The 16385-nt window shown below is 36.8% G+C and overlaps 1 protein-coding gene across 1 annotated transcript; it reads left to right on the plus strand.

Moving 5' to 3' along the window:
• Positions 1 to 4310: 4310 nt before the first annotated feature.
• LOC132142840 (adhesion G protein-coupled receptor E3-like) lies at positions 4311 to 13230 on the plus strand. The gene is made up of 9 exons (XM_059553014.1): positions 4311 to 4426; positions 8071 to 8252; positions 8352 to 8516; positions 8591 to 8797; positions 8875 to 9107; positions 9280 to 9346; positions 9429 to 9520; positions 9614 to 9776; positions 12992 to 13230. The coding sequence occupies exons 1-9, from the start codon at positions 4321 to 4323 to the stop codon at positions 13049 to 13051; spliced, it is 1275 nt and encodes a 424-aa protein (XP_059408997.1). The 5' UTR covers positions 4311 to 4320; the 3' UTR covers positions 13052 to 13230.
• The last annotated feature ends 3155 nt before the right edge of the window (positions 13231 to 16385 follow it).

The following is a 16385-nucleotide window of genomic DNA, read 5'->3' on the forward strand; positions in this document are numbered from 1 at the left end:
TTTATAAAACTGAACGTAGCTTTTTCAGAAACTATCAAAAATATGCCATTACAAAAGAAGAAAAAAACAATGAAAACGAAAAAACTGAACTCAGTCGCACAAATTTAACAGGCTCTTCAAATATACTTCATTCTTTGTTAATGTTTTTTAAAGATTTGTTTTCGCTAATCGTGGATTCTGCATTCATTGCCACAGATTTCGCTTACGTTTCGCAGTTTTTCGTTTGGTGTTTTGACACAAACCTCTCGTGGGGGCAGGCTTAACAGTGATCTACTCTGATTGGATAGTGAGCTTTTGATGGACAGATGCTCTCTGAATGGTAAGTACACAAACGCTACTTGACTCAGTGGCGCACATATTGGAAAGCTCTCGTGATTGTGATTTGTATTACTAAATATGTAAATAATATTTGAGTAACACAAGGCACAACGTATTGCATACAAATCACCGCTATAGTTTTTTTTTTCTTTTTCTATGTTTATTAATGCAGAGAACAAAAACATACAAAAGGTATAAACATCCATCACATAATATCCACCACAAAAAAAAAAAAACATAAAGAATAAAAAGAGGGCCAAATAATCTTTCATATTAGTAGATACTGAGATTACATTCAAATAGTTTTCATTTATTTTAGGAAAACAGAGAAGACAGGTTTACAGTTGGAGAATTTGCATTTGTGAATGTGAAATTTGTTTAGAATTTTTTTTTAAATTAATAACGATTAATTTAATAACATGATTTTCGTTTGTGAGGTCAGCGTCATAATACCCAAAGGTAATGTTTTTCATATGTACTGAGAAGCCTGGCAAAATCTTACGCTTGACAAACACACCAATATCATCCCAAAGTTTCTGAGTGAAGTGACATGACAAAAATAAGTGGTTATTTTTCTTCAGAACTCGAACAAAAAGAGCATGTAAGATCAATGTCATATTTTAATCTTTGTATACACTTCTTTACAGGGAAGAACCTGTGTATGAGCTTAAAATAAATGTCTTTCAATTTGTCTGTGAAAAAGATTTTTTTGCGATAGAGACCAGATTTAATCACAGCGAGAGGTTTCCAATATGCAATCATATCCCATCAGAGTAGATCACTGTTAAGCCCGCCCCCACGAGAGGTTTGTGTCAAAACACCAAACGAAAAACTGCGAAACGTAAGCGAAATCTGTGGAAATGAATTTAGAATCCATGATTAGCGAAAACAAATCTTTGAAAAACATTAACAAAGAATGAAGCATATTTAAAGAGCCTGTTAAATTTGTGCGACTGAGTTCAGTTTTTCTTCTTTTGTAATGGCATATTTTTGATTGTTTCTGAAAAAGTTACGTTCAGTTTTTATAAAGGTTCGTTCATTATTATTGAAACAAATGTAATTCCATAAATCCTATGCGCGCAGCTTTGTTCTCTTGTTAAAAAATTCAAAAATGTCGAACGTTATCGGAGTCGGAACGTTAACGGTTTTTATTTACATTACCAAACATTTGTTATAACTGTAGTAAATATAAGTAAAGTTTAACATTTAAATGCCAGTACAAATTACTACCATATTGATTTTGTAAATTATACATATACAAATACAAATGGCTAACTGAACCGGACCTGTCATTTAACAATTGTTAGCTTGGTTGCATCATCGGCATTTCTTTTATAAATAACTAGTTAAGTTGTCCAAAGTAATTTAACGATACCATTCACAGCGTTATTCAAACTGACCTTTTCACTGACGTAATGACGCAATTACGTGCACTTGCTAGCCTGTTCCATTTACGTGTTCTCCAAATGCTAAAGAGGAGTCTCACCTAGCCTCTGAAGGAAGTGACTTGGAAGGACCATTCCTGCCAAGGAAGTATCCTAGACATTGAGAAACACCATGAGAGTGCAAGTGCAAGCCTGCAGCCAGACCCTTCTTGAATTATATGCATTTATCAGAATTTCACAGCACACAAGTCACTCACGACCCCGCCCACTCGGCGCTAGTAATGCACACTGAAGGTGCTAAAGGCAAGATAGAGAAAATCTGCAGTGACACACAAGTCAATCATCAGGACGCTCCCAATGGCCAGCGGAGGAAACGGGAACCATAGATCCAAGCTGTGAGACAAGGGAAGGGCAATCAGTCCTGAATAAATACACGTCAATGCCCACTTATTCGTGAACAATAAGAATTCCCACTTCCCTCTCTGTGAATAAGTAGAGTGCGTTGATTAATCTCGTACGTAGACCTCTCGCTGCGGCTGGAGTCGATCACCATGGTTATCACGGCATGGAGTTGTACCTCAAATCAATCAGCACAAAGGCAGTCAAACTTGTCTCTCCACTGCGTCTCTCATCGTTCCCCAAAGGAATGCATGACGATCTTTTCATTCAGTGGATCTACCAATCAGGATGTACTGCTGGCTCATCAGTAACATTGACCACACCTGCAAAAAAGACTTACAGGTACACATGCACACCTGGTAGACAGGCACATCTGGGATTATTATATCAGTCAGTTAGTCATAACATACTGTGCATGTCATTATATTTACATGAGCTCTTTTGGGGAAGCTGTGGCAGTTTTGGCCTAATTGCTAGAGAGTCAGATCTGTAACCTAAGGGTCATGGGTTCGATTCTCAGTACCGCAGGAATTGTAAGTGAGGGGAGTGAATGAACAGTGCTGTCTTCCCCCTTTATTACCCACAACTGAAGTGCCCTTGAGCAAGGCACTGAAGCCCCAACTGCTCCCCAGACACTGAAGCAAACATGGTTGCCGACTGCTTTGTGTGTTCACGGTGTGTGTTCACGGTGTGTGTTCACGGTGTGTGTCCACTACTAACTGCTGTGTGTGTGTGTGCACTTGGATGGGTTAAATGCAGCACAAATTCTGAGTATGGGTCACCATACTTGGCCATGTCACTTTCACTTACTGTTTGTTTGTTATCTTGATATTCATCCATTTTTTTTTCAGCTGTTACTAACATCATCAGCACTGATACAACAGTCACAGCAAAAACGACCTTAGCTGGTAATGTAGCCTGTTGTTTCCTCTGTTGATTGTGTTTTGACTTAATTTTTGTGGATTTGAAGAATTGAACAGCTGTTTTTTGGCTACAGGTAGAGACAAGGAATGAAAGTGTTAAATGTGCAGTTCCAGATTATTTATTTTTATGAATGTCTGTTCACAAGTTATTTGTTACAGGTTGTTATGCCTTTAGATTAAAAAGTGGTAATAAAAAAGATCTTTCCATTTTGCTTAGCTTTTTTTATTTTACTGTCTTCCTGTTTATTTCTGTCATTGCAGTTATAAATATAACGCTGGAGAAAGGATGCACCGTAAGTTAAGTTTCTAAAATTGAATTTTTATTGAGCTGGATTAATAGATTCTCTCAATAACAGTCCAGAGATATAAGACATAAGAAAATAAGATGTACATTGTGGATATTTAAAATATGAAAGTCCACATAAACAAACCAGTTTTGATTGCTATTAATGTTGCAAAAAATTATTAATATCACGGAGACTGTTTGATTTGTCATATAAAGCTCAATTGTGATTTCAGAGTCAGACCTCTGGAGGATGTTTTGATAATCTTTTTGCGCAGATCGAGAACATTACAGCTCAAGTGCTTCCTTTGGATGTAAGTGTTCATATAAAATGATAAAATAATCTAATCAGTGTCAGTTATATAATGATTGACAGGCAGCAGTGTTGTCTTATTGGTTCTCTTCAGGTTTACATGTAGAGTAACAGTATTTTTCTGATCAATGAATTAGACTGTGACCAACATTTTGTCTATGGCCTTCAACACATCAGAGAACATTTTAGAAACATCATCATCGTCATCATCATCACCATCATCATCATCATCATCATCATCAGCCAACCAAGTTAAACTTGCCTCCTTTGGAAACCGTGTGTTAAAAACCAGTGAGAAACTAATTTCTACATTAGTGAAGCCGACAGACACAAGTGACAATGTCAGTTTTGTTCTTCCCACTGTAGGTAAGAGGAGATACAATTATTATGTTGGCTAACATTCATGTACATGTTACTATTAATGTAGCAGGTTAAAAAAGAGAGAGCGTTCAAACTACATCAGAGATGAAAAACCCAACAATTATGAATATTCATTTTTATTTGTTTGTAAATTCAGTGAATGCATTTGATATAACTTGAAAAAAAATTATAATAATAGAAACAATAGAAACAAACGAGAGAACAGAGCAGAGAAGCAGAGAAACCAAAACACAACAGAACAGAAATGTGACAATATATTAATAAATTAATATAGCACATAACTGCTTTATTTGTTTTTAATCAGAGGGTCAAGTCTTCATGGTTGGACCTCAGGTCACCTTAGATAAAATCCCTCATCTCGACACAACAAATTCTTCTGTGGACATCGATCTCATAGGGATTGCCAAGAACAACAATGAAACAAGTATGAGAAGTTTCATTGCTATTAAAAATAAATAAACAAATCATGAAAATTGACAACATGCCATTACCACTAAACATCTAAGGTTATGTATGTAACCCTGGTCCCTCGAAGGAACGAGGCGCTGTGTCGATGACGCTTTGGGGAAAGCCTCCAGCATGACGTCTCTGAATAACGTGTGTAATCAGTCCAATGGATGGGCGAGATATCATAGGCAGGTGAAGTCAGAGACCAGGAAGCATGAAAGCACGAGTGGCAAAGCCGGCAGTCAGCCTCAAAGGATTAAGCAAGTGCCAGCCAGAGATGCCGGTTGTGATGCAGCAACTCGTTCCTTCGAGGAACCAGGATTACAAAGGTAACCTAAGATGTTCCTCTTCAGGAACTCGAGCTGCATCGATGACCCTTTGGGGAACGAGAATGCCCATGCCGCCAGACTTTCAAATATCTGCCTAGTGTGGAAGAGCACAGCTAAAGCAAGAGAAGGAGACAGGAGCCTGACAGTAATCGGGGTAAACCCATCCCGGTGCACTATCTCCAGAACTCTTGAGAGCAGAGCAATCAGGGGAAAAACGTACAGATGAAGCCTCGGCCACGTCTGTACCATGGCGTCCAGCCCCAGTGGAGCTGGATAAGTCACATGAAGCCAGAGGGGACAGTGCAATGTCTCTCGAGTCGCAAACAAATCCAGAGTCTGGTTAACCTCTCCAACTCTACTTCATCACCTCATGTGAAGCCACCATTCCACAGGCCTCGGCCCCTGCCTCAACAAGGATGTCTGCTCACTAGTGATGGCAAGATGAAGCCTTGTGAAGCATTAAGATTTTCAGCCTAGTGGTTCACAAAAGGGTTAATTTCTGGAAACTTAATTTGCTCACAATACCACCTGGTGGCCAACGAGTGTAAAACAAGCAGATATATTACAGACAGAGGTGTAAATTCCAGGGGTCAGAAAGTAAAAGTCCAGCCATATTTTTGTTCCACCCATGAACTCAGCAGGTGATTTCACCAGAAGAGAAACCAAGTCATTCCTTTCAAGTCACAAACTAATCTCAAGTCAAATCCCAAGTCCTCAAAGAGTTAAAGTTAGTAAAATAATAAAGAGACTAATTAAATGATGATTGTGCATTAGTGATGAACACCTGCCATTATTGTGTGTTACAGAGGATCAGATGCTGATGTTTTATTGGTTAAAATGATGCCACCATCATGGAGATCAGTGTTTGCTTCAGTTGGGCTCTTGACCTTTGGCTTCTGTGTTAGATATTTCTCTGTAAAAGTACATGTGCTGTTATAAAGCAGTGCGATCAGTGCTGTGCAGAAAACTGTTACTAGCTGGTTTTACATGAAGTAATGATTAGGCATGTGCCTGTTTAAAACAATTTTATTTCATTTAATATATGTTCAGTTTTTAAATAACCTACCTTGTGGAACTGCCACATGCAAATGAACTGTTGGTTTAATAGCTATTATGAATAAAATTTTGAAATCTAATGTGTGTAATGAAAATAAATATTTGTTTATTATTAAGACGCACAGACATCATGACCCAGCATATGAATCTCAACAATGGTGACAATCAACAAAACGCTTCAAGCTGAAGTGCATGCTGGGTAACACCATAGTAAAAACTCCCATCATGCACTGTAGCATGAATAATTATTGTCACCACTGTTGAGGATCATATGATAAGTGCTCATTTCTAAAATCCTGAGCCTGTACAATTTTTTCCCCCATTATTTAAGCATTACAATAATATTTGTTTAATAGGACTTTTTTTTGTTGTTCAGTAATAGCTGACCATCATGTAACAAACCAAAGAGAGACACCCTCATGATGTTCATTTAAATGTTTTAGAAGAAAAAAGGGCAACTTAATTTGCTATTTCAAGCTTTGAATTCAGCAGTGCTTTAACATTTACTATGTAACACAACCGCAAGTGTTTAAAAGCAACTTGCTTTGTATTATTAAAAGGGTCAAGAGCCCAACTAAAGCAAACACTGATCTCCATGATGGTGGTATTATTTTAACCAATAAATCATCTGATCCTCTGTAATTCTCAATAACAGCAGGTGTTAACAGCATCACTACTGCACAATTATCATTTAATTAATCACTTAATTATCTCACTTACTTTAACTCTTTTAGGACTTGGGATTTAACTTGAGACTCATTTGTGACTTGGAAGGAATGACTTGGTTCCTCATCTAATGAAATCAGCTGCTGAGTTCATGTGTAGAACAAAAATATGGCAGGGATTTTACTTTCTGACCCCTGGACTTGACACCTCTGTCTGTAATATATCTGCTTGTTTTACACTTGTTGGCCACCAGGTGGTATTGTGAGCAAATTAAATTTCCAGAAATTAACCCTTTTGTGAACCACTTGGCTGAAAAGCTTAAAGATTCATGAGGCTTCATCTTCCCAACACTACTGCTCACATATTAAGATGACCAGGAATGTGGACTGCTCTCCGCAAGAGGAGTTCACCCTGGCACCACACAAGGATCTGGTACGCTAGTTTGTATAAACGGCATGAGCGCAGAACTCCTTGGTGCTTGATGTAAGAGACCACTGCTGTGTTGTCGGTGTGCAGCAACACATGGTGACCTCTTAGGTCTGGGAGAAAGTAATGTATTGCTCGAAGCATGGCCAGCATCCTCGGGCAGATGATATGCCATGTCGGATGGCGGCCACTCCCCAGACTGTGGGCTGGGTGGCCACTCATGACCGTACCCCAGTCGGTAAGGGATGCGGGATGCTCCCTTCTTAAAGAGAGCCTTCTGAGTGTGAAGCAAAATGCTCGCATCTCAGCCGTCAACTCCCTCGAGAGCTGATACTGCGCGCTTCACTCTCTAGCAGACAACACACGAGCTGTGTGTGTCCCTACCTCTTTTTTTTTGCTTTTTTTTTTGCTGGCAGGGAAAACACACAGCCAGGACGCTGCGTGCTCTCCAAACTTCTCTTAATTGAAGCTGTGACAAATGGAGTTTATCAGTGGACAAACGACACTAAATAAGACTCACAAACAGATAGCTACTGACACACACACTCTTGCTTTATGTTTTCTGGTCTCTGACGTCACCCGCCTATGACGTCTCGCCCATCCATTGGACTGATTACAAACGTTATTCAGAGACGTCACGCTGGAAGCGTTTCCTAAAGTGTCATCGTCGCAGCTCGAGTTCCTAAAAAAGAACCATATATGTGACCAATGCTGGCAAAATGAGTGACAATCATCAAATTTTCAAAAATGAGTTATCGTTAAGTTCACATTCTCCATTAAAATACATTCAGAATGATGTATGATTTGTTGGTATCGGTTGAAAAATGACTGAGATACACCTGTTTGATGTGGATAGAAATCATCAAAGTCAATTTTGAGAAAAAATGGAGTTAAAGTTTTCTGAAGTTTCCAAAGCAAAATCACAGAGCAATGTTGCATCTTTTCCTCTTGTTTGTTTCTTAATAATAATTGCTATATTAATAATCACAATACATTTTTTTATTTCATCTTTGTTATTATAAATAAGAACAGATACAAAAACCTGTAGACATTCAAACTCATTTTGTCAGCACACATCACATATACTTTCTTTATTGTTTTTGTTGTTTTAATATAGTATTGCATTTCTGTTTCTGTCACATAGGATCAGCTGCTGTGGCTTTCATGAGCTACAACACGATGGAGAATCTACTGAAGCCAGACTTCTTCAACACATCAAATGACACAAATAAAACCATGATGTCCACTGTGATCTCAGCTACTCTTCCCAAAACTACCCACACTAAACTAACTAAACCAGTCAACTTCACCCTCAAACACATCAGAGTGAGAGACTGAAACATGCTTTTGTGTTATCAGAGCACTGATGAACATCTGAAAACATCTAATATTCAATGTTCTGATACTTTCTTCATCTTTCTGCAGGAGTTTGATCCCAACGGTTCTCTTTTCTGTGTGTACTGGAATATCAGCGAGTGGATTGTAGATGGTTGTTCTGTTTTAAAGTCCAACAGCAGCTACACTGTGTGTTCCTGTGATCATCTGTCCACATTCGCTCTCATCATGCAAACCAGCAGCCGTCAGTCAGAGGTACAGAACATTTCTAGTGTACACTGAAGAACAGCACAGATTTGGTACTCATGTTCTCTCACATGTTTTCTCAGAGCAACTCACTGCTGGAGCTGTTGAATTTGGTGTGTGTGATTGTGGGGCTGGTGTTCTTCACTTTGGCTCTGTTGACCTTTGTCCTTTGTCAGTGGAGTCCTGGAGTGAATAATGTGGCTCGAATCAACATTTGCATCAGTCTTCTGTTGGCTCACCTTCTGTTTCTGCTCACAGAGCAGTTCCTGAGCCTCATACGTCCTCTGCAGGTGAGAATGATGAAGGAGCCCTACAGCTCAGCACAGTCTCACTGAGAATTATCATAACTCTCTCTCATGGTCTCCAGGTGTTGTGTGCCGTGATCTCAGGACTTCTGCACTTCCTCTTTCTCTCCGGCTTTGTGTGGATGTTCATTGAAGCTGTGCTGCTTTTCATCTGTGTGAAGAACCTATCACAGATCAGCTCCAAAAAGAGGGAGGTGCTTAGCAGTGGATTCCTGTGTGTGATTGGATATCTGGTTGCTCTGGTTGTGGTGTGTGTTTCTGTCAGTCTGGTTCCTGAAGCCTACGGCAGCAAAGAGTGAGTCAGGATGTTTAAAAATTGATTAGATTAAATAAAGACTGTTAGTTCGACTGACAACTCACAGATCTTTTGAAACAATGCTGCTCTCTGATAGATACAATTTTATGTATTTCAAAGTCACTCAGAAGATTAAGATAAAAATGGATTTTTGAAATGCCTTTTCCAACAGCTGCTGGATTAAAAAGGAAAAAGGTTTTATCTGGAGTTTTCTGGGACCTGTTTGTGTCATACTAGCAGTAAGTTCTAGTTACAGACATTTTTCACATTGGCTGTTGAAGTGAAAATAATTCAAGTGAACCTTTTTCCTTATTTTTGCAGATAAACACGATCCTCTTCATCAGAGTAATCTTCAGTCTGAGCTCAACTCTCAGAAGTCTAAATTCTGAAGTTTCACAGATGAAACAAACAAAGTATTATGCATTATAATTCATTCTACCACTTTTAATAAAGTAACACGATACAATGAATACTATTAAAGTCTTTCTTTCTCTGTTACTCTGCAGGATCATGGTGTTTAAAACACTGGCTCAGTGTGTGGTTCTTGGTTGCTCCTGGATTCTGGGTTTCTTCACTAATGGCAGTAACGTGCTGGAGATCCTCTTCCTGATCTTGAACTCCCAGCAGGGAACCTTCATCTTCCTGATCCATTGTGTCTTCAATAATGAGGTCAGGCAAAATTTTCATCATTACCTGCTTCTTTTGCTCCTTATAAACTCCATCAAGCTCCCCACTGGGCAAAGTTACATCCAGTGGACGTCTTTTTATGTCTTTGCTGACGTTGAAAAGACGTCCACTGAGGAGCCAGAATGAAAGTTTTTATGACGTCTTTTTTTTTACGTCTTCTGTACGTCCGATTTAGACGTTCAGAGAACCTCCTTACAAGGTTAAAAACTAGTTCAAAAGTGGTCAGTAGAAATATTTTCAACATCATTTAAGGTTCATTTAGGCATAACTTATACTGTTTCTGGACCAAATCAACACTTTCAGGATGCGTTAGATTTAGAGTCATGTTATTTCAATGTAATTTCCAGACACTGTGTTTGTCCTAAAATCAAAAAAATAAAATAATCTTTATGAAATAATGAAATAACTGACGATTGAGCAGGTGGTAAAATCAACTGAAAATCAAAGACATTAAATCTCTGAAGATCTCAGCAGAGGAAGATCAAACATCTCCACAAACATGAGAATCATTAGATTGATTTATTTCTGTCAGACATCTAGATAAGCTCTTATTGAGAATCAACAGAGGTTTGAATGTTGATATTTTATTCATTTGAAGTTACCATTGTGGTGGACAGTGTTGTGTTTAGTTGGGATCTTGGTTCAGCTACTTCTTCAATTAGCCTGTCTCTGACTGCAGTAAAGAAAAACAAAATTAAGAGAGCTCAGGTGGTATCAGTTCTTTGTCGATGATGAAAAAGTCATCACATATTAAGTACCTAAGATTATGAAGTTAGCATTGCTTATATATATTTTTATATTTATCACCCCCAAGCCGTATAAGTCTACAGTGCAGAAACCAAGAGCAAAATATTTGGTTATATTGAAGATTGACAAAATGCCTGCAATTTAAATTGTAAAAGCATCATGTACTCAAACAAAGACATCAAGATTCGGGCTATGCATCACAACAACGGTGACAATCAAAACCGCTTCATAGCACAAACTTATCCTTATTTTCCAGACTTTTTTGTTTTGATTGTCACCATTGATGCGATTCATATCCAAAATGATACATTTTGTAAAAAAAAATATGTACATTATTTTTTTCTGCAAGATTTCTGTCCAAGAAAATAAATATAGTTGCAACAAAACAATACCTTATTTTGCTATAATTTTGTCAGCATTAACTATAAGATGCCATCACTTGAGCTCAACGCTCTCTGCCACAATAAGAGTGCTTCATAGCACACAGTTACAACAACCAGAGACAAGCTAACACAAGAAGTATGAGGACCAAGATCCCAACTAAACCAAACACTGACCACCACAATGGTGACTTCAAGTAAATAAAATATCAACATTTAAACCTCTGTCAATTCTCAATAAGAGCTTATCTATATGTCTGACAGAAATAAAGTCAATCTAATGAGTGAAGCTGATGAAGCTGTTTGTGGAGATGTTTGATCCTCTTCTGCTAAGATCTTCAGATATTCAATGTCTTTGCAGTTGATTTTACCACATGCTCAATAGTCAGTTATTTCATTATTTCATAAAGATTTTATTTTCTTGATTTTAGGACAAACACAGTGTCTGGAAATTACATTGAAATAACAGGGGTCTAAATCCTGAGAGTGTTGATTTGGTCCAGAAACAGTATAAATTATGCCTAAATGAACCTTAAATGATGTTGAAAATATGTCCACTGTCCACGTTTGAACTAGTTTTTAACCTTGTAAAGAGGTTCTGTGAACATCTAAATCAGACGTACAGAAGCCGTCAGAAAAAGACATCATAAAAACTTTCATTCTGGCTCCTCAGTGGACGTCTTTTTAACGTCAGCAAAGACATAAAAAAGACGTCCACTGGACATAACTTTGCCCAGTGGGTTGAGTTGAGCAGTTTAATGTTTCAAGCATGTCGCATTGATTTTATGTCGCATTTTTATTGGCTGCTATGAAAACGTGCATTGTAGCAGCAAACACACTGATCATTCTGAATTTCTGACACTGCCAGAAAATGATTGTAGGCTATCTTTGGTCGAAAGACCATGACAAAGGGCATCTTTGGGATGGGGGTGGGGGGATTTACATCACATTATGTGGTTACGTGAAATCATCTAATTACAACTCTATATTAACTGCAATCAACAACAGACTAAAACAATGTATTATAATTAAACACACCATAATTATCAATGGGAGCACTGGGCTTGTTTCCCTTCAATGATATGAACCCAATGAGGAGGGATGGGTGACAGTGAGGCTCGATTTGTGTTGCAAATGTACCTTTGTTTTTGTTGCTGTGAGCGCAGAAAAAAACACTTTGTCAGTCTTTCCCAAATGTCCCAAAAATGTTGGAAATGTCAAATGTGCCCTTTGGCACTTGCTGTCCCCACAATTGCAACTTGGCTTTGAATGCAGACACTTTGTCTGCCAATTTGATGAAATTCTCCCCAGCAGCGACAAACTAGGTTCATTCAGCAGGTTGAACATGTCAGAAAGGTATGCAAGTGTACCAATCCATTACTCGTAACTGAAGTGTGCTGCCAGTCGTGACGTTTTTCTAAAAATGGTGCCCTATGTAAATTAGATATAAATAAAAATTTTGTTGTCGCTGTTGTTATTGTTCTTAATGTGAGTTTTTAAGCCATTTGAGTCACAATGAATCAGACAAAAATGCTGAAGTCCCCCTCCATTGCACAAATGGTAATGTCCAACCATTGCTTAGCACTTTCACCAGCAGCTTTATGACAGTCGTTTGACTGGACAGGTTGCTATGAAAGTGCTGCCCAATGGATTGTTTTTCATTGCTGGTCAAAGACAGACAGTTTTCCCAAATATCATCATAAATTCAAATGTGATATTGAAAAGTTAAATTGAAAAATTGAAAAATTTAAAAAACATAATTTAAAGTGTCATACATTTTAGACACAATATTGTCTGTTTTTGCTATTTCAACAATGAAAATAGTTCCAGACAAAACCACAGCAGAACCGTTGTGTTTCTCAGAGCAACACTGTGGTGTCTGTTTCATTCCAGAATAGATCTGCCAGATTAATTCTGGATTCAAGGTAAATATAATAGACAGACAAACAGACAGATAGTTTTCTTCAAACACATTGCCTTACCTTCTCTTGGTCTCAGTTCATTAGTTCAGAGGTTAATTAAACTGATATCATGAAGTCACTCATCTCCTCTCGTCTAATTCTTGTTCAGGTCAGGCAGCAGTACAGGAAGTTCTTCAGATGTCTTTGCAGTGGACGCAAACAACACTGAGGACTACAGATCCATGTTCAGAGTGTAAAACATACTGCACAAGTGCCAATGTTATACATGCTATTATAAATAAAAGAATCTATGATTTTGGATATTAAATCTCATAGTTGCTGTTCCTTCCTGTAAATGATATAAAAACATGCTATTCATTTATTCAGGATTTTCTTGGTGAAGGGTTAACAAATGTTTTACAGATCCATCAAAATAATCCAACTTTTCAAATTACTGCTATCTTAATAAATAACTAAAATGTTTCCTCTACATGGACCTCTTTTAGACTATATTACTTAAAATTCTCATTTCTTTAAATTCTGCCTAATACAACATATGTCATATAAATGCAAAATGTCTTTTCAAGAGGGAGGTCTGCAGGATTTAAAGGTATTGTGATATATTTAAAACTATAAAATGCAACATATTTTGAATGCAAGACATTTTTTGATTGAATCTGTATTGTCACGTGGCTTGAATTTTCTATTAACACTTGTGAATGAGTAGATTCTGCATTTGACTTTTTTTTAGGTTACGTTCTTTTTTTTCCCTGTATCATTAGAATTTTTGTTACAAAATATCTTAAAATAATAAACAATAATATAATTATTACAATTCAGCATAAAAACAAAACAAAATTAAAACAAAAAACAAACACCATCATAGACGACTCTGATTTGATGAATTGAGAGAAATCCTCTACTTTGAAATATGAAATAATCAGGCCATCCTCCACAGCTGTCCTGTATTTAACATCAACATAACTCTTAAAATTTTATGTGCACACATTCCATTAATTTTACAACATGAGTCAATAATCAAGGTCTGAAGCATGCATCAGACTTAAAATGTCCATCTTATTGAGAAAGTTAAGAAAATAATGTTGTGACTATCGTTTATGAACTGAGACAAAACCTTTTTTAAAATACACTGTGACCTGTGAGCCATTTTCATTTATACATTTGTATATGAATTTGAATTTGTGGGTTCCTTATCAGTATGATTAACAAATTAAACATCTCTATAAACATCTAAACATGCAATATTGTCTCATTTGCGTCAGTGAGGGTCACTGTATTTCAGCTCACATCAGGTAATTTAGTTCTGCTTATAACACTTTTCATCAGTCTCTGTAAATCAAACAAACTGCATGATCATGTGTTATATGTGTGTAGTTTCAGTTGAGTAATTAGATTCATGTTCTGACAAGGTCAAGGCTCTTAAACCTTTTTATGGTTTTAGAAAAGTACAAATTATGACAGCTGGTTGAAACTGAAATGAAACTGACTACCCTTATATTATCAATGCTCTCTACAGTTACTCTTGAGAATAAAAAAGTTAGAGAGTCTTTCTGCTTCAAAATTTCATGCATTAATCAGTGTTTTTCTTGATGATTCCTTTTAAATTTCTTAAAAAAAAATAAAAAATCTACACCAAAGTTTGTAGTGCACTCAGATTTTATTATTATTTTTATTCTGTATTTAATTGCCCACTATAAAAATAAATATCCTTGTGTCAACTTTTTAATCATTTTATTTTGGGTTTTTTTATTTGGGTTTTGAATTTTTAAAACTTTCCTCACTTGTAAATTCGTAAATTCAAAGGAATGGTCTATGCATGTTTGAAACGGAAGAAACAAACATATGTCATTCATCGGTGGAAAATGTGTTTTTCCCCCTTTGAACTGTAAAGGAAACTCCTCTTCTGGTCTGGCTTTTAGATAAAAAGAGTAATACACCAGACAGTCAAAATGGCTTCCTCTCTTCATAAAATAGATTTTTCTTGTCATGATTGGCATGTTAAGACTAGTTTATAGTGTCCTTATGAACTTCTTTTACATGATGAATGTATCTCAGATTCAAAATATACTGTTTTATTTGTTGTTTTATTTTATGTTATGACAGGTCTTTTAAGAGCACTGACTATCATATCTTCATGATGTATAAATGTGTTTTTTTTTTCTTCTTCACATCGCTTCATGTGTGTTGATCAATCTCGCAAACATCTTTATGCCAACACAATCCTGTTTAGAAGGAAATTAACTCCTTCCAAACAGGATTGTGTTGGCATACAGATGTATTACATTTAAACGATTTGAAAGCATACGAAAGTGTTTGATCTTCAGATTTAAATTTCAGTTTGTTAGGCCAGTTGACTTATTTCACTGTGCCGATTAATTGATTCATTTATTTATTTTTACTAGCTATTTTTCAAATTTACTTAGCATTCACTTAGCACACCAGAGATGACTACAACAGGCATTATTTTGCGGTGTCTTGATATGTTGTCTGAAATTTTGCCTTGATGTGTCTGGAACTTTAAATTGAACTGAACAATTGCGATGGCAAGTTTTGTATTGCTTCTGTTCTCAGAGAATTGGAGTTGGACCTGTATTAAATTTTAATTCTTGGTAAAATCCTGTATCAGATTTTAAATCTTGGTAAATCAACATGTTTCTGGTGATTCTATTAATACTGTCTTTTTTCTGAAGGATTGACTACTATATGTTAACGGCTGCTAGTAATGTTCATTTGTATAACTCAAGATTTGCAGTTCTGCTTACATTTTATGGTGTTAATATTTTGCTAATGCTAAATAAAAAGAGATAGAAATGTCTTCAGCTGACCTTTTTTTCTAGAAAAATTTTAATGTTTTAAGTTAATAACTTATTATTATTATTATTATACAGTTAATCTGTCTGACCCATGCGACAACTACACTGAGCTGAATGAATCATGGAGAGCCACCACTTATATAATATATATCAGTCTTAAAGTGTGACCAGTATGTCACCTGGAGCGGCTGGTATCGTCTCTTCATTAACGGTGTGAGCGCTCATATCCCAGACACGTGTGTTGAAGTCTACAGATGTAGCACCCATATTCCCCTGTGGATACCTGCTGGACACCCAACAGTTGAGGATGGAGTCATCACTCGAGATGTCTGCGGTAACTGGAACAAGTACGGCTGCTATTACGGGTCTTTTCCCACTAAAGTCAAAGCCTGTCCAAGCAATTATTATGTCTATGAGCTGGTTAGTCCAACTAAATGCCATGCAGCATACTGTGCAGGTGGTTATATTTACATGAGCTACATGATTATATTTACATGATTTCTATACAGTCATGATATTTGTGTCTCTGTTCATTAATCACTATTTTAATTTTCTTTCATTTATTATTGTTATTATATATATATTTTTCCTTTTTCCAAATGTATTCATTTCTGATGTTAGCAGATTTAACACCAGCTCTACAGCCATCATCACACCAGTGACCAACTCAACTGGAAATGTAACACAATATGGCTATATTGGCTTATTTTCTAGCTTGATGCAGATTTG

The sequence above is a fragment of the Carassius carassius genome, chromosome 6 (genome assembly GCF_963082965.1).
Source record: "Carassius carassius chromosome 6, fCarCar2.1, whole genome shotgun sequence".
In the NCBI taxonomy this organism is placed as follows: domain Eukaryota; kingdom Metazoa; phylum Chordata; class Actinopteri; order Cypriniformes; family Cyprinidae; genus Carassius; species Carassius carassius.